General features: G+C 41.0%; 2 protein-coding genes across 2 annotated transcripts; both read right to left on the bottom strand.

Moving 5' to 3' along the window:
• Positions 1-5,659: 5,659 nt before the first annotated feature.
• On the bottom strand, positions 5,660-8,490 carry LOC143523645 (trace amine-associated receptor 13c-like). Its single transcript, XM_077018201.1, has 4 exons — positions 8,368-8,490; positions 7,836-8,155; positions 7,441-7,505; positions 5,660-6,690 (listed from the first exon to the last, which is right to left on the bottom strand). The coding sequence occupies exons 1-4, from the start codon at positions 8,488-8,490 to the stop codon at positions 5,660-5,662; spliced, it is 1,539 nt and encodes a 512-aa protein (XP_076874316.1).
• A 13,520-nt stretch (positions 8,491-22,010) lies between these two features.
• LOC143523644 (trace amine-associated receptor 13c-like) lies at positions 22,011-27,180 on the bottom strand. Its single transcript, XM_077018200.1, has 2 exons — positions 27,137-27,180; positions 22,011-23,040 (listed from the first exon to the last, which is right to left on the bottom strand). The coding sequence occupies exons 1-2, from the start codon at positions 27,178-27,180 to the stop codon at positions 22,011-22,013; spliced, it is 1,074 nt and encodes a 357-aa protein (XP_076874315.1).
• Between the last annotated feature and the right edge of the window lie 802 nt (positions 27,181-27,982).

Here is a 27,982-nt window from a genome sequence, read left to right as displayed (position 1 = left end):
TTACAGCCAGGTTTTGGAGGTTGTAGAACACAGCTACAGGCCAACAACGGGTGCATCCCGTCTCTCTTTAGCGTATATTGCATAAGTTTCGTTCACCACCTCAAATTAAGTTCCATTTATGTAGTGAATTGTGAACTTGAGAATAAACCTCCACCGCTGTGGTTAATGTTCATGCACTGTTTGAACAATATTTATTAATTACAGCCAGGTTTTGGAGGTTGTAGAACACAGCTACAGGCCAACAACGGGTGCATCCCGTCTCTCTTTAGCGTATATTGCATAAGTTTCGTTCACCACCTCAAATTAAGTTCCCTTTGTTTTGATTTGTGTGTCAGCTTCACACAACTCAACATTCAAAACACAGCTTAGGTGCAGTCTTTGCACATTTGCCACAGACCAGTCGCTTACATGTCTGGCAGATGTCATACGTTTTGTTCCCTGAACATCTGCCGACTTGGCATTGTTTTCTTTTTGAGGGCGGGCAAGGAGCTTCAGGTAAAATTCGCTTTTGTGCCACTGCCCTAGCCGCTTTCGCCATTTTCTGCTGTGCACACAGCTCCTTTACCAACTCGAGAATAAACCTTCGTCTGCTCAGGTTAACGTTCATGCACTGTTTGAACAATATATGTGCATTTATTGCAGCCAGGTCTAGGAGGTTGTAGAAAACCGCGACAGGCCAACGACGGGTGCCTCCCTTCACCGAATACAGTCGTGCCATTTGATCCATAACATCAACGCCACATTTAGTCGTGTTGTAATATGAAACAGTTTCAGGCAGTTTCTTTGCGCCATTATCAATTGAAACTGTCTGATGCATTGAGCTCAGGATGCATACATTTTTTTTAGGTTTTGCCTGGTAAATCGTTAGAGTTATTTTTCCAGCCCGCAACACCTTGGTGGAAAATCTTTCAGACTGTGCCTGTGTACATGGGGGCATCTCACGTCTCATTTTATTCATCGTACCAACAATAGTGGTTTTGTTCGCCAAAAGGGTGTTTGCAAGTGCCAATGAAGTGAAGAAATTGTCAGTCGTTACATTTCTTCCTTTACCCATGAAAGGCTCCATCAAACGCAACACAATATTTTCAGACAACCGTTGACCAGCCGGCCTGCTTTCATCTTTCCCTAGATAGGGAATGGCGTTCAACATATATTTTGTTTCAACATCAGCGGCCACCCAGAACTTAATCCCAAATTTATCGGGTTTATTGGCCATGTACTGAGTGAAACGACAGCGAGCTTTAGTTGGGAACAGTTGCTCATCAACAGTTATGTTCTCACCGGGCGTGTAAGAAGCAATGCTGTTTTTCACAAATTTATCAAATATCTCCGAGATCATAGCAAATTTATCAGTCGCAAGGCGGGCAGCCCTTGTGCTCTTGTCATCAAAGCGCAGATAGCGCATGATATCTCTGAATGTCTGTCTAGACATTGTCTCTTTGAAAATGGGATTTCCTAAGTCAGCAGACCAGTATTCATCAAGTTTCATGCTTTTACCGGCTGTTATACCTCTCAAATAAACGAGACCCACAAATGCTTTCAGTTCGTCAGCTGTTAGTTTGAACTGAGCATTATTTCGTTCAGCCTCTGCCTCTGTGTATTTCAGAATTGCGCCCCACATTTCTGTGTCAATCAAACACAGTAAGCTGGTCAGTGGACTTTTAATTTTGTCCTTGGCATAACACGTAGGCCCTGGGGTTTCTCTCACAATATTGCACTCTTGTGCTCTACCCCGAGGTTTGCCAGCAGTTTCAAACCACACCGTACCGTCTTTGGCCTGAAATGAGTCACCACCACACTCAGTTTCAGAGTCCGATTCTGAATCAGATTCAAGATTCAGATCCATTTCACTTTCGCCCTCTCCATCCGACACCTCACATTGTTCGCCCTCCGATTCCATCTCATCAATATTGCACAGCATGTCCAGCACTTGCTTTGGGGTGTACATGATTCTCTGTGCCATTTTTATAATGCACTATGCAACCTTTCAAACGCCCAAACCGAGGAGTCACGCAAACTGTGTTGCTGTTCGATCACCCAAACCGAGCTTTCAAGCAAACTGTGTTGCTGTTCAATCACCCAAACCGAGCTTTCAAGCAAACTGTGTTGCTGTTCAAACGCCCAAACCGAGGAGTCACGCAAACTATGTTGCTGTTCAAACGCCAAAACCGAGCTTTCAAGCAAACTGTGTTGCTGTTCGATCGCCCAAACCGAGCTTTCAAGCAAACTGTGTTGCTGTTCAAACGCCCAAACCGAGGAGTCACGCAAACTATGTTGCTGTTCAAACGCCAAAACCGAGCTTTCAAGCAAACTGTGTTGCTGTTCGATCGCCCAAGCAGAGTTTTCACTCAAACTGTGTAGCCGCGTCCCGACGAATTTATAGCTCACGTTGCCTCATGAATGCTATTGTGAATAAAGTGTTCATAACAGCACCGCCCATGCCATCATCTCAGTTTCGCTCGCAAAGGTATGCATTTACATACGTAACTTGCATTCTGCTTAATTCTTTTGTAATGCCAGTGTGTCAAAAGCAGCCATACATAATGTATGTATCTAACAGCTAGCCCTGGCGAAGAGGGATTATACCCGAGAGATCATTTATTTGAGATATTGACTTGATAAGTAGGCTAATTACCATTCGCAGAATTCCTGCAAACTACTAAAGCATTTATTAGGCAAAGCAAGACGCTCTCACGGTTTGAAAACCATTGATGTAAACTTATATATAGTATATATTAAATAATATTAATAAATAAAGTATATATTTTAAGACTTTGGAAAGTGAAACACTTTCACTTTCGTTCAACGGACGAATTCCGTTTTGTCTTTACACAATAATCAGTTTGAACTTTGAATAATTTAGTTTTGAAAACTATTGATCTTTATTTAGTTATACTAAATATTAAATGACATACGAATCTTTGCGACACCCGCTGGCAGAAAAGAGAATCACAGTCTTGAAGTGTAGGCGACGACGACAATATTACAGAGATACGAGCGAAATCGATTGAAACTAGCATGTGCAGGGTTTCTTTTAACAATGTAAAAATACTAGTTTATTAAAAGGACAATTCTGGGAAAAGTCATGAAAGGAGGGTTCTGAAATTGGATCCAGTGCAAAGATATTATTATTTTTTGTGCTACTGCGGTCAAGTGACCGGTGCTCGGCGCTTCTAGGTATAATTAGGTCGACCAGAGGCGGCGCTTCTAGTAGACGTCACAGCGGTCAAATGACCGGAGCTTTGGCGCTTCTAGTGTTAAGCCAGCTAGATGTAGACAGCATGTCATCATCATCACGATGGAGATGTTCCCTGAAGAAGCTCTCTGTGATTGTACTAACCTTACTGCCAGTGTCAAGCAAACATGCAGCCCTGACTCCCCCCCATTTCCACCTCCACGACTGGACAGGTATCAATGGCACGTCCCAGAAGTCTGCTATGGCTGGGTTGTGTGCTTGGAGTACCTACAGTCTGTCCTCACACTGCATTGTTATGACCAAAGGATCAAGTAAACTTAGGCTTTGTATTCTGTCCAACTGTAGTAGATACAGCAGTGTCCGCCTTGGACCTAGGGAGGGTAAGTTCCCAGACTGCTCAGAAGTAGCCTTGCCCTGTTCAGTCACTATCTTAAGGACATCATCTAAACTTATGGTGGGCTTTGCTGGTAAATCAATAGCAGAACACCTTGCTTCTGACAGGTCTTGAGACACAGCAGCACGGTTCCTACCCCCCTTTAATGAGCTTGGGGTCCTCCCAGAACCATGTAATGGCTTCATCATCCCTGACCTCAATGAAAGTTAAGTGCGGCTTCTCCCTCCCTGTAGGTTACGCAGCTCTCTCCTAAAACCAGCATCTCTCACTCCTTCAACAAACTGGTCTTGAAACAGCACCCCTTTCATCAAACATAGCATTAGGATGTATCTTCACTATGGAAGTCAGAATATGGGACAGTGCATCTGAATAAGCATAAGCACGGAGGGCTTCACCCTCCAATTGTTTACGACCATAGAATGTGTGTAGCAAATAAGAGATGCTGCACTTTTCTCTGAAAGCTGTTCTGATGTAAAGAGGTCACTAGGTTGCCACCCCCCCCCCCCCCCTTTTTTAACTTCACTTCCTCTAAGGCTGCCCCTCTTAAAAGTGAGAGGATGTAGTCCGACTGATCCTCAAGGGGTTGATCCCTGGCACACAGAACCCACTATACCTCTTCAATAAACTCATCAAAAGCCCTTCCATCCTTATTCACATCACCACTGAAAGACTGAACGTGTTTCTCCCTTGGTACATAGATGTAAGACCTAGTTGATCCCCCACTTAGACTAGCAATGGCTAGCTTCCCCTTGTCTTCTGCTAAGATGTAGTGTTGAACATCTCCCACACTACCCTAACCCTCTTGGTGAATTAGACCAGACACTACTTCATCCATGTCAGACTTTTTTTTTTGTTCCATTGCTACAAACTCAGTTATAGAGAGTCTTTCATTCCAGGCAAGCTGAAGGGTATTATATGCAGGTCACTAGAGTCTCTTTTGACCTTCCTGACAGGAGTCGTGCTGAGATGAGGATGTTGAACTCAGGTTCCAAATCTCTGCTGTTGCCACTGTTCAGGTGGACGTCTTTCCCACAGGCACTGGTTACACCGGCTTCCTCCAGCACTGACCTGCACAACTACCGTATTTCTCCTGGCTGTACTCTCTGCCATAGCTGTCAGAACAACCCCACTCCTGGTACCAAAATGTGACACCTTTTGCCTTTAGATTAAACTGGACACCACAGTGATTTACGGCTTTGCTCTGACTGCTGCCTACTAATCAGGTAGCGGTCGGAAGGGAGGGGAACAAATTATTCTGATCATCTGAAAACTGAATGGAATGAACGAAATCTTCAGACAGGATTGTAAAATAACAATAGTACACATAAAATGAAATAAAATATATAAAAACACCCAAAAGAAATATGGTATTGTTTAGTTCTGTGGACAAGAACACTACCACATGCATTAGACATGCAAAACAGCACAGTCATAACATAGAGAATCTAAATCGCCCTTACAATGCCTGAGTATCTGCCGATATCCATAGCCAACTATTAAATTCTCCTTATTTTATTATTGTCATGGACCAGCAGATATCCATATCTATAGCACTAGTACTCCTCACAGTCTCACAGTGCGATTCTACGGTGCCCCAATGACCTTATGTCACTACTTGTATCAAAAAGAAACCTTGTCAAAATAATCTCTTTTACTAGAAGAAATAAAATAAATGCAAATTTTACCACTTGACTACATATATATGACCTGAAGAACATCTAATGGGCACTCAGGGAACTACTTGTCGAGAAATTCGCAATGGAGTAGTTCACATCACCCTGAGAGCAAGTTCAGTTGTACTCTTTTGACTGTGCTGTCTTCATGAGTCAAATTGAGGTCTCAGCACAGGATGTAGTGCACCACTTTGTACTTCACTGGACAGGGCTTATTTTTGACAATTATAAAATGTACAGTACCTTAAAGGTATCCAATAAACTAGATATAAATAAAGATAAAAACAACAATATTTGCTTATTGGTCTGTTATTCTAGGGTTGAAGGCAGTCATCCATTAGGATCAGTGTTCTGAAAAAAGTCAAACACTGTGATATCTATTGGACATTTAAGTAATCAAAGAACATTTATCAGTGAAGAATCACTATTAAATATTTGAAGAGTTAAAATAACTTTAACACACCTCCTAAACCATGGATAAAACAAAGCATAGATAATTGGATTAATGGCTGAATTCAGGTAAAGCAACATCAAGACATTCTGAAATGAATCTATTTCAATTTCTATGACATTACCTAATACACTGTAAACAAAGTATGGAAATAAACAGACCAAAAACACAGACACTAAAATGCCAAGCACTTTTGCTGCCTTTCTCTCTGATTTCATTGAATCTGACATGATCTTTGAGGTCTGAGTCCTAGTGTGACTATTAAGTTCTCTAATAGCAGTGGCATGTTTCTTGGCAATACAAAAAACAAGAACATACAATATGATAATGACAGCACATGGAAAAACAAAGGTCAATAGAAGATCAACTAGAGACCAGACCTCATCCAGGACCATAAAGCATTCTCCAGGACACATTGCCAGACTTGTGAAGTGTCCATTGAAGTACTGAAGTGCTATATTATAAAGAAGCAATGCAAACCAGTTACACATTACTACAGTACACATTGTGCTGAGCGAGACTGTGTTATTGTACAGAAATGGCTTAGAGAGAGCAAAATACCGATCAACAGCAATGAGTGCAACATTAAATATTGATGAGGTTGTGAGAAAATAGGATATCAATATAAAACATACACAGTACATTGAACTAAAAATCCAACAAGACTCAATCATCCATATTAATGATACAGGGATCACAAGGCCACCAACAAAAAAGTCTGACACAGCAAGAGAGAGGATGAGCATGTTAGTTGGTGTGTGGAGCTGCTTGAAGTGACACACAGAGATGATGATGAGCAGATTCCCACACACTGTTAGCAGAACAGTAGCTGCTGTAGACACATAGAGTAAAACATATACTGCAGTAGATATAGATCTTTCTGGACAAGAAAGCAAGAGACAGCCATAAGTTTGATTAATCCCCATAAGAATAATTGATTCAGCATGTAAAGAAATAATGCAGATATTAGGTTTTCCTGGAGAGACATATACATTCCAAATTCGTGGTCAAAGTAATGGTGTGCTGAACTGCTAACAGTTCTGATATTTGTATTTTGTGGAAACTGCTCCCCCCCTCTCAATGATGATGGCATGGGTAGCACAGACAATTGGAGACAAGCTTGAAACAAACACATGATCCAGTCTTTTGGGACATAGTTATTGGCCACACAAAGTTTCCTTTCAAGTAAAACAATCATCCAAATACAAGAAATTAGGGATATTAATCAACAACTGAAATTCATTAAAGTGTATTAGCAAGAAGCTACACAAATAAATCACACTTATAACCACCATATAATATATTGTGTGTGTTTTATTCTGTACCGAAAACATGTGAATTTCAGTTCCTCAGAATCCCATTCTTATACAAGTAGGTTCTGGAATTTGTACTGTCTTTTAATCTTTGATGTTTCATCCTGAATAGTGGTTCAAAATAGGGAGTTTTTCTTTGCCATTGTCACTCCTGGCTTGCTCATTAGGGATCTGGACCCATACCATTGTAAAGCTGCATTGTGATAACATGCACAATCTAAATAAATTTGACTTTGACGCTCAGTAATTTTTGACCCCTTCTTGTGCTTAGTGAACTATTACTGAGTGCTGGATTTGGGACAAATCTTTCCTTGTATTATGAGGAGTTTCCTTGTCTTGCTGTCAGTGGCTTTTATCTCCTCCAAATCTGCTTTCCTTTTGACCTGATCATGATTCCCAATTGCCTTACTTACTGCTGTAATGCCTGGTGATCAGGCTGTGAATGAGGATCCATAAGCATAGTGTGCAAGCAGAGTTCCTTTAATAAAAGGAGGACAAAAATACACAAAAGGGGAATAGCAAGGGGAGAAACAGGCCACGGGAAGTCAGGACATTAGCAGCCAGATCCGAGGACTTGGGCGAGGTCAGGCAGAAGTACCGGAAGGCTAGACAGGGGCAAACGACAAAACCAGAACAAGATCAAGTACCAGAAAGACAATCAGAGACTTCACTTGGAATACGCTCAGTAGTCACTCGTAAAGAGGTGGCAATACTTCGCGAGGTAGGGCTGGGGGAGACGGGCTTTAGTACTGGTTTCAATCAATTTTGACAGAAAACACCTGATTCCTAAAATTCCGGTGATGGTGACCTCTGGTGGCGGACGGAGGTAGTGACTCCAGGTCTGACAGAACCCCCCACCGAAGGGGCGGCTCCTGACGCCACAGATCGACATCGGCGAGGATGACCGCGAGGTCTGGGAGCTGAACGACTAGGGTTGGCCGCATGAAAGTCCTGAATGAGGGAGGGTTCCAGGATGTTGTCGGCATTGACCCAACTCCTTTCCTCCGCACCATACCCTTCCCAATCCACCAAGGACTGTAGAGTACGGCCCCGCCGACGAGAATCCAGCAGCTCTTGAACCAGGTAGGCGAGACCACTGTCGATGTCAAGAGGCGGAGGAGGCGGAGTCTAGGGAGACGGAGACATACCAGAAGAGACCACTGGTTTGAGCAAAGAGACATGAAAAGTGGGGGCGATGTGGCAATGTGGGGGCCGCTGTAATTTGTATGACACAGGGTTAATACGGAGCAGTATCTTGAAAGGGCCTATATAGCGTGGATTCAATTTCTTACACTTGATCTTGAGTCGGAGATCACGGGTGGACAGCCACACCAACTGACCCTGGCGGTATACCGGCCCACGTCGGCATCTCTAATTTGCCTGAATCTTTTGATGGCGGATCGCCCTTCGTATACGTTCGTGCGTCTCCTCCCAGACTTGCTCGCTATTTCGGAACCAGTCATCAACCGCGGGTAAATCGGAGGGTTCTCCTGACCAAGAGAACAGCGGCGGTTGGTAGCCTAGTATGCACTGGAAAGGCGTGAGTCCGGTGGAGGAATGAGTCAGTGAATTCTGTGCATATTCAGCCCAGGGGAGGAACGTACTCCAGTCTGTTTGTGAATGACTGCAGTAGGATCTCAGAAACCTCCTGATCTCGGAGTTTGGGTAATGGAACTAAACGGCAGGCCTTTGAGAATCGGTCAATGGCTACCAAAATACAGGTATTACCTCAAGATGAAGGCAGATCTGTAATAAAAGCCACAGCAAAGTATGACCAGGGGCGCTTTGGCACAGGGAGGGGTTCTAGAAGGCCGGCTTGGAGTTGTCGTGGAGTTTTATTTTGTGTGCAGACCTCACAGGTGCTTACATAATCTGCAATATCCTTAGACATGTGCGGCCACCAATATTGCGCTTGTATCAATGTTACCATACGTTGTATGCCCGGTTGACCAGAGCTTGGTGAGGAGTGAATTTCATGAATTGACTCAGGCCGTAAGCTTAGTGGCACATATGTTTTACCTGTCGGACAATTGCTAGGAGGGGGGTCTAGGTTGTGTGCGTGTCACGTATGGCTACACCCCCTCTCCTAGCTGTCACTCTGGGTTCCCTCGTGTCTGTTTTCCTTGCCCATTGATCCCGCCCTGCTTGTCTGTAGCCCCGGTTTCTGTCTGTCTGCCACGCCCGTGTCATCATTGTCCTCACCTGTGTCTTGTTAGTTCTGTGTTCATATAGTCCCTGTGAATCCCCGGTCTGGTTATCTGTGGTTTTGTGCTTCGTGCTTTGTTCATTCTGTTCGTTCGTGGTCCTCATCTCATGCCTTCGTGTTGCCATGTTCGTGCCAGTTTATCCTGTTTGTAAGTACGTCTTGTTATCGCTGCCGAGTTGCCCTGTGTTATCTGTTTGTTTCAGTTGCTCTGCGTTCTACCCGTGTTTTGTTTCTAGTTATCGTTCTGTCATGTCTCTCCGTGTTTCTCGTTCGGACTCCATTTCGGCTTTGACCAGTGCATTTCTGTTTGACCCTGAGTTTGGTATTCCCTTTATTAAATCTCGCTCTCCTCAGCGTTTGTGTCCGCCTCCTCACTCCGCAGCACGTGCTGCATTACAGTGCGTGATGAATGCGCGTGTCCACGTCCCAACGAATAGGAGCGACGATTACCGAGGGGGGAATAATGGGTTCTGACTCCTCCAGGATCTCACCCTCCGGCTCATCGTACAGTTGTAAAAGAGCGTCTGCTTTTGTATTGTTATAACCTGGGCAAAACGTAAGATTTAAGTTAAACCGAGTAAAAACAATGCCCATCTGGCCTGTCTTGCATTCAAGCGACATGCTGCCCATATGTATTCCAAATTTTTGTGATCGGTGATGATTAGGAAGGGATGACGTGCCCCCTCCAACCAGTGGCGCCACTCCTCTTAACACCGACTTAATGGCAAGTAGTTCTCTATTGCCCACATCATAGTTCCTCTCCGTGGCAGAGAGTTGACAGGAAAAGAAAGCACACTGAAATAACTTGGGGGTTTACTGTGTCGTTGTGACAGGATTGCGGCCATACCGGTTGCTGATGCATCCACTTCCAGAACGAATGGGAGGTGTGGGTCAGGATGTTTTAGGTTGGGAGCTGACGTGAATCACCTCTTTAAGGTGGAATAAGGTGGAAAAAGCCTCTGTAGCCTCCGTCGTCCATCTTAAACTCCGTGGTTTTCCCCTCAGTATTGATGGGAGAGGTGCAGCAACTGTACTAAACCCACGTATAAAATGATGGTAAAAATTGGCAAAGCCTAGAAACCGTTGGAGCTCCTTTACCGTACAGGGAGTGGCCCAATTCGTGATAGCCATTACCTTTGTGTCATCCATGGAGATGCCTAGGGGGGATATATTATAACCCAGGAATTTTATATATTCTCTGTGAAATTCGCACTTCTCTAGCTTGATGAAGAGGAGGTCATCACCTCCTGGACATGGTGAACATGTTCATTAATGTCAGTGGAATAAATCAAAATGTCGTCAATGTATACAACCACGCATCTGTGCAGCATATCTCTGAATACCTCATTAATAAAGGCTTGAAACACTTAAGGTGCTTTTGCCAATCCATAAGGCATGACCAAATATTCGTAGTGGCCACAGTTAGTGACAAAAGCTCTCTTTTACTCATCTCCCTCACAAATTCTAAGCAAATTGTATGTGCTTCGAAGATACAGCTTAGTAAAAACGCGAGCCTCTCATAGCTGCTCTAGCGCAGAGGGCACTAGGGGGAGAGGGTGATTATTCTTTACAGTTATGCTGTTCAGGCCGCAATAATCGATACAAGGGTGGAGACCCCCATCCTTCTTTTCCACAAAGAAAAACCCCGCAGCCACTGGGGAGGTGGACGGCCGGATGTAGCCCACTAGGGGGAGACGGCCTTTAGTACTGGTTTCAATCAACTTTGACAGAAAACAGCTGATTCCTAAAATTCTGGTGATTGTGACCTTGCGCGGTTTCATAATCAAAGGTTCCAGTTCCACAACAGCTGATCAGGAGTCAATTAGTCAATTCTGAGTAGATTAAGCCCAACTGAAACATCTTCACTGTTACCCATAAATAGGCATTCGCAATGGAGTAGGGAAAAACCGATTCACTATGGAAACCAATGATGAAAGTTATTCCACACCCTTAGAGCAGGAAATATTACTGACTGCATATGCAGAAAATTAATACATATTTAAATGTAATTAAAAGGGAATTGGCAAGGCAAAAAATTGCAGACCAAGTTAATGCGTGAGTTACTGACATAAATATAAACTTGTAAGTAAAGATGAAACGTAAAAACATGCAAACGTGCAAAGTGGTATGACTTGTATCTACTTACTTGTAACCAGCTTGGTATGGCTTACAATTGCTTTATATTGGTTTTATAGCTAATATGAAAAAGGTTGAGGCACAGAAAACAGGAGGGGGATTACCACCACCTTTCACCCGGGCAGAAGAGCTGGCACTGTATAGTATACTGTATGTTGCATATTGTAACATCGGTGAGGGTGGGGCAAAAAGCAGAGACGATAAGTAGCTAAACATAAATGCACTTTTCGCTAGTAGAAACAAGCAGCACACTGACGGTCAACAAACAACTGACAGACATAGACTTAAATACTAAGCAAACAAAAGATGGAGCACATAAAACTCCAAATAAAACAGACAAGCTTTGAAATTGAGTTATTGAAATACAAGTTAAAGGTAGGGGTAGTTGCTGTGAGTATACAGATGTGAATGTTCTTGCTAAAGAATACGGACAAGGAAATTACAATTTTCTCCCAGGAAATAAAGAAATCATGAACATAAATTATAAATTTATAAGAGAAATGAAGATGAAATAATTATTGGGAGAAATAGTGATTGCATATTGATGCATATTGCATCTGGGACAATTTTACCATTTCTGTGGTCAGGTAGATTACGAGGTGGCTCCTCCTCAACATCTGCTGGTGTATGACAGCATGTTGCTCTCCTCCAATCGGGGCCATTTTTAGGCTGCAATGTGCCCAAGAACAAAAAAAATCAGCGCCTCCCTTGTAGTCCTGACCATTTGCACCTGCACTTCTCAGTCTAAAGTAAAAAAACATCGACAACAACTGTTGATTTCAGTTCTGTTCGGAAGTTCAGAACTGCAAAACACTATACGAATGTTCACAGTACAATGAATGTAAATTTCTCACAGACAGACACAATCAGTGAATAATTACTATTATTGTTGCTGACAAGCAGATCAGTGTAACGCTGCATAAGCTGCGGAGCTAGGAGGCGGACACAAACGCTGAGGAAAGCAAGATTTATTCAAGGAGCATGAATAACAAGAGCACAAACTAACCAAATAGAACAAAACAACTGATCACAGACATGGGAAACACAGGGACTAAAAATACACAGAACTAAACTAAACACAGGTGAAGACACTGATGACACGGGCGTGGCAGACGGGGGGGGGGCAGACTCGCAGAGAACAACACAGACACAAGGAGCAGGAACCCAAAGCGACAGCTAGAAAGGGTGACGTGACAGTATCCCCTCTCTTAGACATGGGAGTGAGGCCAGGGAACAGGCAAACACAGAGGTAAATATGCGATGGAAAACAGAGACAGGTATGGGCACAAAATGGGTCATAACTTGGGGCACAGACATGGGGACAGGAACAGAAATGACACCACTACACATAGATACGGGAACAGGGACATAGACACGGACAGACACTACTACGGGGACAGGAACCAACACCTGGGATGGGACAAGGGATCATAGGGAACTTATGTCCTGGGACTATAGAGGAGTTCTCAGTGTCCTGTACAACAAGGAAGGCACATTTGGGTGTAGTCATGTCCATAGTTTTAACATCCAATTCCAAATAGCCTAGATATGGAATGTCTAAGCCATTGGCAGCAGTGATTTCCTATTGTCCTCAAATATATAATAACACGATTCGTCCTTGGGGTCAATCTGACCCCAGGGATATTTATCTCCAGAAAATGATTTACAAAACATTGTTTACCACTTTTTTGGTATTGTTAAATACATAAATAACCCCTTGAAAATCCATGAGTTGACCTGTCTTCTTGCGCCACCATCAGGCCAAACCTTTAAAATAAAATTTTTATTTTAATCTTAAATCTTGATTTTTTTCATACATATCTTCTCAAATTTACTTCTCAACATTAAAACCCTCCTATTTGTGTTGACACTTTTCAAAGTTTGAAGATGTAGGAAATATATTTAAAATCATTTTTTTCAGTATGAAACTTCTTCTGCTAGGGTTAATTAGTGTAATCAACATATTATATGAAAATAATTCATTTCAGATATTTGCAACCACCCCCTGCATGTTTATATCACATAGATACTGTTCGGGTAAATTTGACCCTTTTAAAATTTTTTACCCTTTAAAAAAATTTTTTTTTTTTTTTATTTGTGCGAGTGTATGTGTATGTGTGTGTGTGTGTGTGTGTGTGTGTGTGTATAATTGTGTGTGTGTGTGTGTGTGTATAATTGTGTGTGTTTGAGTGTATGTTTGAGTGTGTTTGTGTTGGAGTGTGTGTTTGAGTGTGTGTGTGTGTATGTATGTGTGTATGTGTTTGTGTGTATGTGTTTGTGTGTATGTTTGTGTGTGTGTGTGTGTATGTGTGTGTGTATGTGTGTGTGTATAATTGTGTGTGTGTGTGTTTGTGTGTGTGTTTGAGTGTATGTTTGAGTGTGTGTTTGTGTTTGTGTGTGTGTGTATGTGTGTATGAGAGTGTGTGTGTATGAGAGTGTGTGTTTGTGTGTATGAGAGTGTGTGTGTGTGTATATGTGTGTATGTGTGTGTGTGTGTATATATGTGTGTATGTGTGTGTATGAGAGTGTGTGTTTGTGTGTGTGTGTATGTGTGTGAGTGTGTGTGTATAAGTGTATGAGTGTTGTGTGTGTTTGGTATCATAGTTTGAACATGGGAATTTTCACATTTTTATGAAAAACTATCTTAATTGAACCATTACCTGTTACAAGTAAGGAACACCATTGCACTAAATATTGATAGAATAATTAGTAATGTAGTTAGTAATTAAATATTCACACTGCTTGTTAGGATTTTTTTGGTTTCAGACATCTTTTGGACAATTAAACATGCACCAGGGTCAAGGTGACCCTAAACATAACGGCTGTTTCACAAGAATGCACAAAATAGGAGGGTTTTAATGACCACAAGTCTTGTTTTGGTGATGATGGATAGGGCCTTTACTATAGCGCCACCAACAGAAAATAAGAGAGGTTTATTTTTTTGTTTTTTTGAGTGTGTTTTTTTTTTTGGGGGGGGGGGGGGGGCATTTGTGAGACAGAAAATGGATAATGAAAACATGTCAAATACTAGTAAAAACATGGAATAGGTTTTTATGAAAATGATAGTAGTCAAACATAAAACAGTTCTACTGTGGGAATGATCAAAGTATATCAACAAAATATATCGGATCTATCAACTGCACCTGCAGGTGTGGTCATGTTAGGTTACATACACTGATAGAAAAGTTTTAACAGTTAAAACAGCTTGGGGGCAAATTGACCCTTGAGGACGACCGATGCGTGCAATATGTGTTGAGCACATTGAAAAAATATTTTCATGACAATTTTATACTTTATCATTTGTCCCCATCAAATTAGGAAATGTCATGAAATATGAAGCAAAAGAAAAAGTCAACTACTATTTTTGAATGATAAACATTTAATGTGGTCAAATTGACCCCAAGGACGATAGGAGGGTTAAGCCAGCTCACTGTAAGCCCGGATAAGTTGAGTTTACTTAAAAATATCCTCCTGAGACCCAGCCATTCATTTTTGTCCTCTGTGTCCTCTTTTGTCCTCTGTGTGGTAGATTTGCAGTTATATAAAAAAAACTAATCATGATACCATGATGATTGCTACTATGCCTTTAAGAACAGACTGTGGGCTTTAAAATGATGCAACAAGTTTGGGGGTGGGACCTTGTGAATGTTTACTTCCTGGTCTTTCAAAATTGCTGGCATCACAATTGGGACATTTTATGGGCAAGGAAAAAGTAAGCCTGTAAATTTAGATTTAATTTGTATTTTTAGGTGCTTTAATTTAGATGAACATCTCTTTTACAGTTTTATCCATGTTTTTGCATTGTGTAACATTTCTAAATGTAAAATAAAAGCCGGGACTCACTACCTATATTTTCCACAATTATTTATTATGGGTCATTCCTGCACAGTGTCATATTCCTTACATGAATTACACATTACACTTTATGTATTGTTGATTCATTTCAAATTTGTTCATCTGTAGAATTTAATGTAAATAGTATGAAGAATATTTTATGTTCTGAGTCTGAATCTACTTTTATATTTATTATTCACTTGAATTGTTGATACATTTATGAATTGATGCAATTTTATGAATAACTGTACAAATATTTTCAATGTATTTCATTAATTTAGAGAATAATATATCATTTTTGCATGAATGTTGGGTTTGTGCATGTTACAATTTATTATTATTTATATTTATTACATAGTCAATTGAGTCCCGAAGTCCTCTGTAGAGGACATGCTATAAAAAACAAATAAAAACATGTTTTCAGTTTCTAATTGATTTGATACATTTTTATGACTATGTAGACTTAGAATATCATAGAAATAACAAAATATCAACAAGAAAAAAATTCTGGGTCTCAGGAGGATATGAGTAAACCGGTTGCCTTAAAAATTTAAGTAATGTACAATGAAAACTTAAGTTCGAATTACTTAAAACATAAAGTTGTTTTGCCTAAAAGGATAAGTTGAGTTTACTAAAAAATGTAAGTAATATGCAATGAAAATGTAAGTCAGTATTACTTAAAATATAAAGTTGGTTTGCATCAAGGGTACAATGATTGAACTTTTCTGTACTTGTTATCCTAATCGCTTTACCCATTAATACTACTTATATTTACAGCATTTGGCAGACACCCTTATCCAGAGCGATTTACATTTTTATCTCATTTTTATATAAGTGAGCAATTGAGGGTTAAGGGCCTTGCTCAGGGGCACCTCAGTCATGGCCTCAGGTCTGGGAATCGAACCCACGACCCTCCGGTTACAAGACCAGTTCCCTAACCACCAGGCCATGACTAACTATTTAGTGTCTTTATTTTCTTTTTTACTTTGATTACAAATATTTAGTGAAAAAGACAAAATCCTATTTCTGTTCAGTAGTATTTACTTAAAAGTACTTACACATTACAGTAATTTACATTAACCACTACTTAGACACTGAGAAAATTACTTCTCTAAACTACTACTGGTATACTAAAGACATTCTGACTAGTAAGTAAAAGAGAACATGCTCATGAATTGTAGGCCATAATGTGGACACCACAAACAGCACACAAGAGCAAAAACAAAGACAGAAACATGTAGTTTCACACTACAAGCTGATTTTTTAAAGTCTGAAGTTTGGGTGGCAGTTCACGACTACCAATTTTGAGCATTACTTGCTGCATGAAGCAGAAAGTGTTTTTCATGCCCTTAGGGTAGTCCAGGTGAAGGGCATAGATGAGGCCGAAAAGAAGACAGACAGCCTGGGGTAGATTGGCCAAATTGTCCATCACCAAAATTCTATATGGTTCACTTGTTGAAAAAGCCGTGAGAATGTCCGTCAACAAATATGGTTAATATTAAAAGAAAACACAGCTCGTAAACAGCTTAGGCTACCGAATAAAATGCAGCAGGTTAAAAAAATCGGCCGCATTGGTTAAAACAAACTGCAACTCTGACTTGTGTTTTGCCTACATGTGTCTGCCTGGCCTGACTACAAACAGCAAGCTAACAAAATGGTGGAAAAGTGTTCAACAATAAAGTATTTAAGTTGATCAGTTGAAAACATTTAATTTTCAGTTCATTAAACTTAAAATTGTTAGTAAATTTCAGTGTGTGCAAATATAAGTACAATATACTTAGATTTGATAGTAATGCAATAAAACCTAAATATTTATGTACATTGAAATTAAACAGTTGAGTAGATATAAAATCCAGGTTTACAGTGAGATGTAGACAGCATGTCATCATCATCACGATGGAGATGTTCCCTGAAGAAGTGAATGTACCCCCCCATTTCCACCTCCACGACTGGACAGGTACCAATGACACGTCCCAGAAGTCTGCTATGGCTGGGTTGTGTGCTTGGAATACCTACAGTCTGTCCTCACACTGCATTGTTATGAGCAACCAAAGGATCAAGGGGGGGGGGGGGCACACCCTTCTGAGTAATGTGCCCTACGCCATTACATTTAACACTAGAAGCGCCAAGCGCCGGTCCGTTGTGATATCTTACTAGACGCATCTGTTCGACTTACTTATACCTAGAAGTGCACATCACTGGTCACTTAACCGCAGCAGCACAAAAAAAAAATCTTTGCACTGGATCCAATTTCAGAACCCTCCTTTCATGACTTTTCCCAGAATTGTCCTTTTAAAGCATATAAGTTGACCATCATCAGTAAACGTAGGCTTTGTATTCTGTCCAACTGTAGTAGATGCAGCAGTGTCCACCTTGGACCTAGGGAGGGTAAGTTCCCGGACTGTATTGGTTAACTCAGAAGTAGCCTTGCCCTGTTCAGTCACTATCTTAAGAACATCATCTAAACTTATGGTGGGCTTAGCTGGTAAGTCAATAGCAGAACACCTTGCTTTTGTCTTGAGACACAGCAGTACGCTTCCTACCCCGCTTAATGCTGAGCTTGGGGGTCCTCAATGAAAGTTAAGTGCGGCTTCTCCCTGACAAATCTATGCAGCTCTCTCCTAAAACCAGCATCACTCACTCCTTCAACCAACTGGTCTCGAAACAGCACCCCTTTCATGAAACATAGCATTAGGATTTTGCTTCACTATGGAAATCAGAATATGGGACAGTGCATGTGAATTAACATGGAGGTCTTCACCCTCTAATTGTTTACGACCATAGAAGGTGTGCAGCAATTGAGATATGCTGCACTTTTCTCTGAAAGCTGTTCTGAGGTACGTAAAGAGGTCACTGGGGCAGTCATGGCCTGGTGGTAGGGAACTGGGGCCTCATGTACAAAGACTTGCGCGGGTTTCTTACTAAAAATTGACGTACGTACAAATCCAGAAAATGGCGCGCGAAAATCCACGCACATTTCTTTTGTACATCCCAATCAACGTGGAATTGAGCGCACACGGTGACACGCCCCCCTATAAATATGCAAATTAATTTAAATTTGCCCTGCACCGGAGAAGTTTGCTCTCTGATCTATCACAAACCATGTCTAAACGGGGAAAAAAGAGGAACTTCACCGAATGTGAAAGTAGAGACGCTCCTGAATGAGGTAGAGGTGTGGAAAAAATGTTTGTTTGGCACGTTGTGGCATTACGGCAAAGCGCAAAAGGTCTGAGTGGGACAGCGTGTGTGAAGCTTTAAATGTTGTGGAGTCAGAATTATGCACACTGGCAGAATAATATAATGCACCAAAAAAATATCAGTGATGCGCTCACTAGCATCAGCCACTCAATAAAATAATTGGTTAAAATTTGCGCTACGCATTAATTTCTCCTGGCTCTGGGTTCGCTGTGTGCTCCACCACCTCTAACAATGGCACGGCATACCTGTGCGCAACATTGTACAGGACCCCACATGCCCTCACAATACGACACACTTTCTCTGGCCAATACACGAGCATCCCCTAGTCCTGTCCAGCCAGCGCCACTGGCTTTTCAGCTGCCCAATCGCCTTCTCCACGACTGACCGGGTGGAGAATGGAGAGAATTGTATCTCCGCTCCGTGTCAGTCTGTGGATTACAAAGGGTCATCAGCCACATCTTGAGCACGTAGCTGCTGTTTCCTAAGTAATTTAACAATTACCCATGTTTAAAATGAATTATTCCAAGCTGGAAATGTCAAATGCTTTTATTTAAATGCTTAAATTTTGTTGCTTACCAAGAAGCCACCCGTCATGCACTCTGCTAGCTTGTAATCTTATCCCAACCATGCAGTTTGTAAGGATGTACTTTATTGGGTTGATCCAGGCCAACGTGCCACTACATTAGTAAGTTTTTACATCACAGATTATTTGCACGTTTATGGAATTAAAGTGCTTTCTATTCACATATGCAAATTCCTCCTCAGATGGTGCCTTTATAGAGAAGTGTGTGTAGTCGATCGCTCCGATTATATTAGGGTTGCATTATCGCTGCAAATTGCACTTTAATGTTTGCCTGGTCAACCGCTTCATATGGGAACTTTACATAACTAGCTGACATGCAGATGATCCCATCCAAAACAGCTGGCATGGCCCGGCTCAAAGATGACTGGGATATCCCCGACCAGGCTGCCAGTTCGCTTTGAAATGAGCCAGTTGCCAGGAAGCTGAGCATTGTCGCTGGCAATGCGCAACTCCTCGCGTTTCTCTCTCCAAAACTGGACCCAACTCAACACAAGAGGACAGTTCTTGGAAATCTGAAACGGCTTATAAGCCAGTCATCATCATGGGCTAAAGAATCATAATGGTCATGGAAAATGCGCTCTCAGCGAATTCGGCCATTATCAATATCTTCCAGTAATGCCAACGCTGCCATCTCCCAAGAACTCCAGTGCAACATTTAATGCATGTTTATATAATCTAGGCTAAGTGGAAACACGTTGAATGATTATTTCAGTAAGGCAGTGAAATTGTCTGATTAATTTACTGATTAATTTATTTTATTTTACCCAATAAGGGTTTACTACAATGTGTGCATTAAGGTAATTTCAATGCATCACCTCTAAGTGTCGCTAATTGACGAAAACACATTAGAAACATGCGTACGCCAAAGGTGAAGGTGTCGTAGGTGTACGCACTTTCTCACGTTCAAATCACATTTCGTACATCTGACCGTTTGCGTGAAAAATAGCGCACGCAATGTTTTTGTGCGTACGTATTGTTCGTACATGAGGCCCCTGGTCTTGTGACCGGAGGGTCGTGGGTTTGATTGCCAGAACTGAGGCCATGACTGAGGTGCCCCTGAGCAAGGCCCTTAACCCTCAATTGGCACATGTGATCCACAGCCCCCTAGTAATCACGTGTGTGTGTGTGTTCTAACTGCACGGATGGGTTAAAAGCAGAGGACAAATTTCGATTGCGGTGTAAAAATCACAATTGACAAAATACGGCACATTTACATTAATTTAATTTTACACTAGTTTGCCCTCCCCCATACCCCCCACCCACCCCCCACCGATTCTTAATCTCACTTCCTCTAAGGCTGCCCCTCTTAAAAGTGAGAGGATGTAGTCTGACTAATCCTCAAGGGGTTGATCCCTGGCACACAGAACCCACTATACCTCTTCAATAAACTCGTCAAAAGCCCTTCCATCCTTATTCACATCACCACTGAAAGACTGAACGTGTCTCTCCCTTGGAACATAGATCTAAGACCTAGTTGATCCCCCACTTAGACTAGCAATGGCTGCAGTAGCTTCCCTTGTCTTCTGCTAAGATGTAGTGTTGAACATCTCCCACACTACCCTAACTCTCTTGGTCAATTAGACCAGACACCAGGGGCGCAGATGGCACTGGGGACGGAGGGGACATGTCCAGATTTATATTGACCCCATCCGAAATCTAGCATCTACTATATATATATATATATATATATATATATATATATATATATATATATAGTACAGCTTGGTCCCCCTTACTTCAGAATTTCCATCTGCGCCCCTGCCAGACACTACTTCATCCATGTCAGACTTTTTTTTTGTTCCATTGCTATACACTCAGTTATAGAGAGTCTTTCAGTCCAGGCAAGCTGCAAGCTGAAGGGTATTATATGCAGGTCACTAGAGTCTCTTTTGACCTTCCTGACAGGAGTCGTGCTGAGATGATGATGTTGCACTCAGGTTCCAAATCTCTGCTGTTGCCACTGTACAGGTGGACATCTGTCTTTCCCACAGGGACTGGTTACACTGGCTTCCTCCAGCCCCGACCTGCACAACTACCGTATTTCTCCTGACTGTACTATAGCTGTCAGAACAATCCCACTGCTGGTACCAAAATGTGACACCTGTTGCCTTTTGCTTAAACTGGACACCACAGTGATTCACGGGTTTACTCTGACTGCTGCCTACTAATCAGGTAGCGGTCGGAATGGAGGGGAACAAATAAATCTGATCACCTGAAAACTGAATGGAATGAACGAAATCTTCAGACAGGACTGTAAAATAACAGAAGTACACATAAAATGAAATAAAATATAACAACACCCAAAAGAAATTTTGTAGTGTTTAGTTCTGTGGACAACAAAAACACCACCACATGCATTAGACATGCAAAACAGCACACAGTCAGTCACAATGTAGAGAATCCAAATCGCCCTCACAATGCCGATATCCATAGCCAATTATTAAATTCTCCTTATTTTATTATTGTCATGGACCAGCAGATATCCATATCTATAGCACTAGTACTCCCGCACTACATTCTGTTCTATTTCACGGTGTGATTCTACGTTGTCCCAATGACCTTATGTCACTACTTGTATCAAAAAGAAACCATGTCAAAATAAAAGCCTATCAGTCTCTTTCACTAGAAGAAATAAAATAAATGCAAATTTTACCACTTGACTACATATATATGACCTGAAGAACATCTAATGGGCACTCAGGGAACTACTTGTCGAGAAATTCGCAATGGAGTAGTTCACATCACCCTGAGAGCAAGTTCAGTTGTACTCTTTTGACTGTGCTGTCTTCATGAGTCAAATTGAGGTCTCAGCACAGGATGTAGTGCACCACTTTGTACTTCACTGGACAGGGCTTATTTTTGACAATTATAAAATGTACAGTACCTTAAAGGTATCCAATAAACTAGATATAAATAAAGATAAAAACAACAACAATATTTGCTTATTGGTCCGTTATTCTAGGGTCAAAGGCAGTCGACCATTAGAACCAGAAAAAAACTCAAATGCTGTGATATCATTTAAGTAATCAAAGAACATTTATCAGTGAAGAATCACTATTAAATATTTGAAGAGTTAAAATAACTTTAACACACCTCCTAAACCATGGATAAAACAAAGCATAGATAATTGGATTAATGGCTGAATTCAGGTAAAACAACATCAAGACGTTCTGAAATAAATCTATTTCAATTTCTATGACATTACCTAATACACTGTAAACAAAGTATGGAAATAAACAGACCAAAAACACAGACACTAAAATGCCAAGAACTTTTGCTGCCTTTCTCTCCGATTTCATTGACTCTGACATGATCTTTGAGTTTTGAGTCCTAGTGTGACTATTAAGTTCTCTAATAGCAGTGGCATGTTTCTTGGCAATACAAAAAATAAGAACATACAATATGATAATGACAGCACATGGAAAAACAAAGGTCAATAGAAGATCAACTACAGACCAGACCTCATCCAGGACCATAAAGCATTCTCCAGGACACATTACCAGACTTGTGAAGTGTCCATTGAAGTACTGAAGTGCTATATTATAAAGAAGCCATGCAAACCAGCTACATATTACTATAGTACACATTGTGCTGAGTGATACTGTGTTATTGTACAGAAATGGCTTAGAGAGAGCAAAATACCGATCAACAGCAATGAGTGCAACATTAAATGTTGATGAGGTTGTGAGAAAATAGGATATTAATATAAAACATACACAGTACATTGAACTAAAAATCCAACAAGACTCAATCATCCATATTAATGATACAGGGATCACAAGGCCACCAACCAAAAAGTCTGACACAGCAAGAGAGAGGATGAGCATGTTAGTTGGTGTGTGGAGCTGCTTGAAGTGACACACAGAGATGATGATGAGCAGATTCCCACACACTGTTAGCAGAACAGTAGCTGCTGTAGACACATAGAGTAAAACATACACTGCAGTAGATATAGATCTTTCTGGACAAGAAAGCAAGAGACAGCCATAAGTTTGATTAATCCCCATAAGATTAATTGATTCAGCATGTAAAGAAATAATGCAGATATTAGGTTTTCTTGGATAGACATGTACATTCCAAATTGTGGTCAAAGTAATGGTGTGCTGAACTGCTAACAGTTCTGATATTTGTATTGTGTGGAAACTGCTCCCCCCTGAATGATGATGGCATGGGTAGCACAGACAATTGGAGACAAGCTTGAAACAAACACATGATCCAGTCTTTTGGGACATACACTGTAAAAAAAAAAATCGTAAAAAAACGGTAAATGACTGGCAGCAGCGGCTGCCAAACAAAAACTTTAATTTTAAAGTAAAAAACCCTTTAATTTAAATTAAGTGGAAAAACAATAAATTTACAGAAAAATTCATTAAACATTCTGCAGAGAAATACCATTATTTAACAGATTTTTCCTGGATTATTATGATTTAGCACTTTTAATAAAGTGACAGCACTAATATTTTTGCAGAGAAATACCTTTATTTTACAACTTTTCCCTGAATTATTACAATTAAGCACTTTCAATAAAGTGACAGCACTAATAGTTTTGCAGAGAAATAACTTTATTTTACAACTTTTCCCTGAATTTGTACAATTAAGCACTTTCAATAAAGTCACAGCACAAAAAGTTCTGCAGAGAAGTACCTTAATTTTACAGATTTTTCCTGTCCATATTCATCGTGACTTCCAGGACAAACTCAAATGTGGAATGCAAACTGCAAAGTTGTTTTATACAAATGAAAAAGTATATTATACCAATGTCGAGCACCTCAATGTCCTCTATCATCACTTTTAATCATTTAAATCCCCAGGACTGTACTCAGTGTCTTTCTCTATCACCAATATCAGTAGCCTGAACACAACTACAAACACATAACACTGATGTGACATGAAAGATTCACTCCTTCTCATTTACATGTAGGGCATTTAGCAGACGCTCTTATCCAGAGCGCCTTACGAAGTGCTTTGCCATCTGTTCACAGAATTAATTCTAAATAGTACATAGATAGGTCAGAATTCAAGATACCCTCGAACCAGAATACTACTAAACTACAGCAATCAATGCAAATACCTAGAAGTACACAAAAACATAGGCTGAATATTGCTAAACTACAGAAATTAAAATGGATACATTTACGGCATTTGGCAGACGCCCTTATCCAGAGCGACTTACATTTTTATCTCATTTTTTATACAAGTGAGCAATTGAGGGTTAAGGGCCTTGCTCAGGGGCACCTCAGTCATGGCCTGGGGATCGAACCTGCGACCCTCCGGTCACAAGACCAGTTCCCTAACCGCTAGGCCATGACTGCCCTATACCTACAAGAAATGCAAACTCACATGGGTGCTATATCATACAACGGAAACAACTATGACAAGTGCTAGAGATTTAGTCTGTTCTACAGATGAGTCTTCAGTCATTTGAAGACTGATAAGGACTCTGCAGTCTGGACAGTCAATGGAAGCTCATTCCACTATCTCGGCGCCAGGACAGGTCTTGACGTGTGTTTTCCGTGAGACTTTAAGCATGGCGTTTTAAGCCAAGCCGTACTTGAGGTTCAAAGTACTCAAGGTTTGGATGGGGCTTTGACCATGGCCATCATGTAGGGAGGGGTTGGTCCATTTTTGGCTTTGCAAGCAAGCATCGAGGTTTTAGATCTGATGTATGCAGCTACTGGAAGGCAGTAAAGAGAATGCAGCACTGGAGTGACATGTGAACTTGGGGAGATTGAAGACCAGTTGTGCTGCTGCATTCTGGATCAGTTTGTAGAGGTCTGATGACCCATAGAGAAAGACCCATAAGTAAGCAGTCGCAGTAGTCCAGCTTTGAGATGATGAGAGACTGTACAAGCACCTGGGTAGCTTCCTGTGAAAGAAAGGGTTGTATTCTCCGTATGTTGCAGAGAAGAAATCTGCAGAATCTGGTCATTGGCCTCTCAGAAGTGAAAAGCTGAAGTCTGCCTGTTAAAAAGTTGCAGACAAAATCCAAAGTTAGCTGCTGTTAATTTTGTGCCAATAACATTACAAATATTATAGTTCTTATGAGCTGAAATATTTACCATGATTTGGTATAAATGATAAGTCTTTGAATCATCATTTACTTGGTTAGATTCTGAATCTTTGCAGGTAGAAAATTTATTGATATTGAAATTACTACTCAAAGTTCATCCTTGGAAAACAATTGATGTCTAGGGGTACAAGTGTGCATTATTGGCCACACAAAGTTTCCTTTCAAGTAAAACAATCATCCAAATACAAGAAATTAGGGCTATTCGTCAACAACTGAAATTCATTAAAGTTTATTAGCAAGAAGTGTAGGAAAAAAGAAACTTAAAGGTGAAACGAAACTTAATGTTTAAACTTAATGTTTAAACTTAATGGTTTCCAGGGAGACTGTGGGAGAGCAGAAGTGAGGAGAACAGAATGGGCCTATTCAGTGTACGCTGCAAAACAAGCAGTTTGAGATAAGGAGATGGACGGCTAGAGAGTAGCAGGGGGGGCTCTGAGGAAGAGCAGCAAAGGTGGGGGGAGTTATCGAAACTTAGAGAGAAATAGAAACTTGGGGAGAGAAAGAGTATGAAAGGGAGGACATCGCCCAGCACGGGGACTTTTTGCTCGGACGCTGCTGAGATCCACTTGGGTTAGGTAGAGTTCTAGGCAACTAGCACCAGTGCACTGGAGAGTTTGTACCACGTATACTTTGACTACTTTATACTCATTTATATTCCATATAAATTGATCTAAAATAACTTTTGGTGTTAAGACTTTTCTTGGGTAACTCAGTCAAAACCACTCGGTTCATCGGGGCAGTGTTGGGGCCTATCTGGGTCAGCAGAAAATATCCCAACAGAAGCTCCACAAATAAATCACACTTATTGAAATCCTGCATATCTGAAAAATACATGTGTGTGATTGTGTGTGTTTTATTTTGTACCAAAAACATGCATGTGAATTTCAGTTCCTCGGAATCCCATTATTACGCAAGTAGGTTCTGGAATTTGTACTGTCTTTCACAGTAGCGAACCGTGACCATTAAACCTCGGCCCGCTGGGCCTAGCCTTCCTTATTCAAAATCCCTTTTACCTTGTACAAATCTCCCACTTTACCAGCACCAAAGCAACCCCAGACCATCACATTACCTCCACCATGTTTGACAGATGGTGTCAGGCACTCATCCAGCATCTTTTCAGTTGTTCTGCGTCTCACAAATGTTCGTCTGTGTGATCCAAACACCTCAAACTTTGATTCGTCTGTCCATAACACTTTTTTCTAATCTTCCTCTGTCCAATGTCTGTGTTCTTTTGCCCATATTAATCTTTTTCTTTTATTAGCCAGATATGGCTTTTTCCTTGCCACTCTGCCCTGAAGGCCAGCATCCCCGAGTCGCCTCTTCACTGTAGATATTGACACTGGCGTTTTGTGGGTACTATTTAATGAAGCTGCTAGTTGAGGACCTGTGAGGCGTCGATTTCTCAAACTTGAGACTCTTAATGTACTTGTCTTTTTGCTCAGTTGTGCAGCAGGGCCTTCCACTTCTCCTTCTACTCTGGTTAGAACCTGTCTGTGCTCTCCTCTGAAGGGAGTAGTACACACCATTGTAGGAAATCTTCAGTTTCTTGGCAATGTCTCGCATGGAATAGCCTTCATTTCTCAGAACAAGAATAGACTGTCGAGTTTCAATTGAAAGTTGTCTTTTTCTGTCCATTTTGTGAGTTTAATCGAACCAACAATTGTAATGCTCCAAATTCTCAACTAGCTTAAAGGAAGGTCAGTTTTATAGCTTCTCTAATCAGCAAAACTGTTTTCAGCTGTGCTAACCTACTTGCACAAGGGTTTTCAAGGGTTTTCTAAATATCCAATAGCCTCCTTACACAGTTAGGAAACACAATGTACCATTAGAACACTGGAGTGATGGTTGTTGGAAATGGGTTTCCATACATCTATGTAGATATTGCATTAAAAACCAGACGTTTACAGCTAGAATAGATATTTACCACATTAACAATGTATAGAGTGTATTTTTGATGCATTTATTGTTAGCTAAATTGAAAAAAAACTGCTTTTCTTTCAAAAATAAGAACATTTCTAAGTGACCCCAAACTTTTGAACGGTAGTGTATATCTGACCACCCGCAGCTGAACGCAGCTTTTACGTCTTTGTCACTCGTTCCTTCTGTTTCTTACGTTTTAGTTTCATTTTTGCGTAGTGGTAGCCCCGCCCTCTGTCGTAGCTCACTCACTGAAGTCGTTCAGCTGTTTTGAGTTTGTCTATTGATTAAGTCTGGTTATATTCCCTGTTGTTGGATCTCCTGGTGTGAGTCATTCTGTCTGTTGTCTGTGCTCTAGTCTGGCTTCTCCTTTGTGGTTAAACCTATTCTGTCTGGTTAGGTTGAACGTTTGTTCTTCATGTTTAGATCTGTATTCCAGTACTCCTGTGTGTTTGCTGTTTTGGTTTTATTTAGTTTTGCTTCTTGTTTTGTTTGGATTATTTTGTTTTCAATGCCTGTGTGAGTGTTTTGGTATACTGGTTGGTGTAGTGTGTTTGTACTTTGTTCATTGGTTGTGTTTTGCGTTGAGTCGCTGGATCGGCATGGTTGGCCTATAAGAGGCTCCAAGTCGTACTGTATGATCTATGTTAAGTCAGAGTTGTTTCGTGTTGAACATGCCTTGCCGCTCAGCCTCCAAGAGGCTCAGAGTGTGTCTCTCAATAAATTATTCTCTCAATTATAGTTATATCTCGCATTTGCGTCCATCTCCTAGTTGTGAAATGTTACAGCACCCAATATACTCCACAATATTGTATTTCCCACAATAGAAGAGGAGTGGGTAGAAAAGTTAGCCAGCCCAACTTCTCCAGCTGAGGTTGAAAGTGCTATCAGAGCTTTACAAAGTGGTAAGTCACCGGGCCCAGATGGCTTCATAGTAGAGATTTATAAATAATTTGCCCCACTTCTTTCCAAGATCTTAAGTGATGTGTATAATGAAGCATTGTTAGTCGG

This window comes from Brachyhypopomus gauderio, chromosome 9 (assembly GCF_052324685.1).
Source record: "Brachyhypopomus gauderio isolate BG-103 chromosome 9, BGAUD_0.2, whole genome shotgun sequence".
Lineage (NCBI taxonomy): Eukaryota > Metazoa > Chordata > Actinopteri > Gymnotiformes > Hypopomidae > Brachyhypopomus > Brachyhypopomus gauderio.
Note: the sequence above shows the minus strand (reverse complement) of the source record. Positions and strands in the feature narration are given on the sequence as shown.

What these genes read in the sequence shown, in the direction of transcription:
- LOC143523645 (XM_077018201.1), bottom strand. Translation starts at nt 8,490, where the DNA reads ATGACTGGTTCCGAAATAGCGAGCAAGTCTGGGAGGAGACGCACGAAC. An exon ending in TGGGCCGGTATACCGCCAGG is followed by an intron (nt 8,156 to 8,367) that starts GTCAGTTGGTGT and finishes CCGTCTCCCTAG; the next exon opens with ACTCCGCCTCCTCCGCCTCT. An exon ending in GATCACCAGGCATTACAGCA is followed by an intron (nt 6,691 to 7,440) that starts GTAAGTAAGGCA and finishes ATGTCTCTCCAG; the next exon opens with GAAAACCTAATATCTGCATT.
- LOC143523644 (XM_077018200.1), bottom strand. Translation starts at nt 27,180, where the DNA reads ATGAAACTAAAACGTAAGAAACAGAAGGAACGAGTGACAAAGAC. An exon ending in AAGGAACGAGTGACAAAGAC is followed by an intron (nt 23,041 to 27,136) that starts GTAAAAGCTGCG and finishes TGTCTATCCAAG; the next exon opens with AAAACCTAATATCTGCATTA.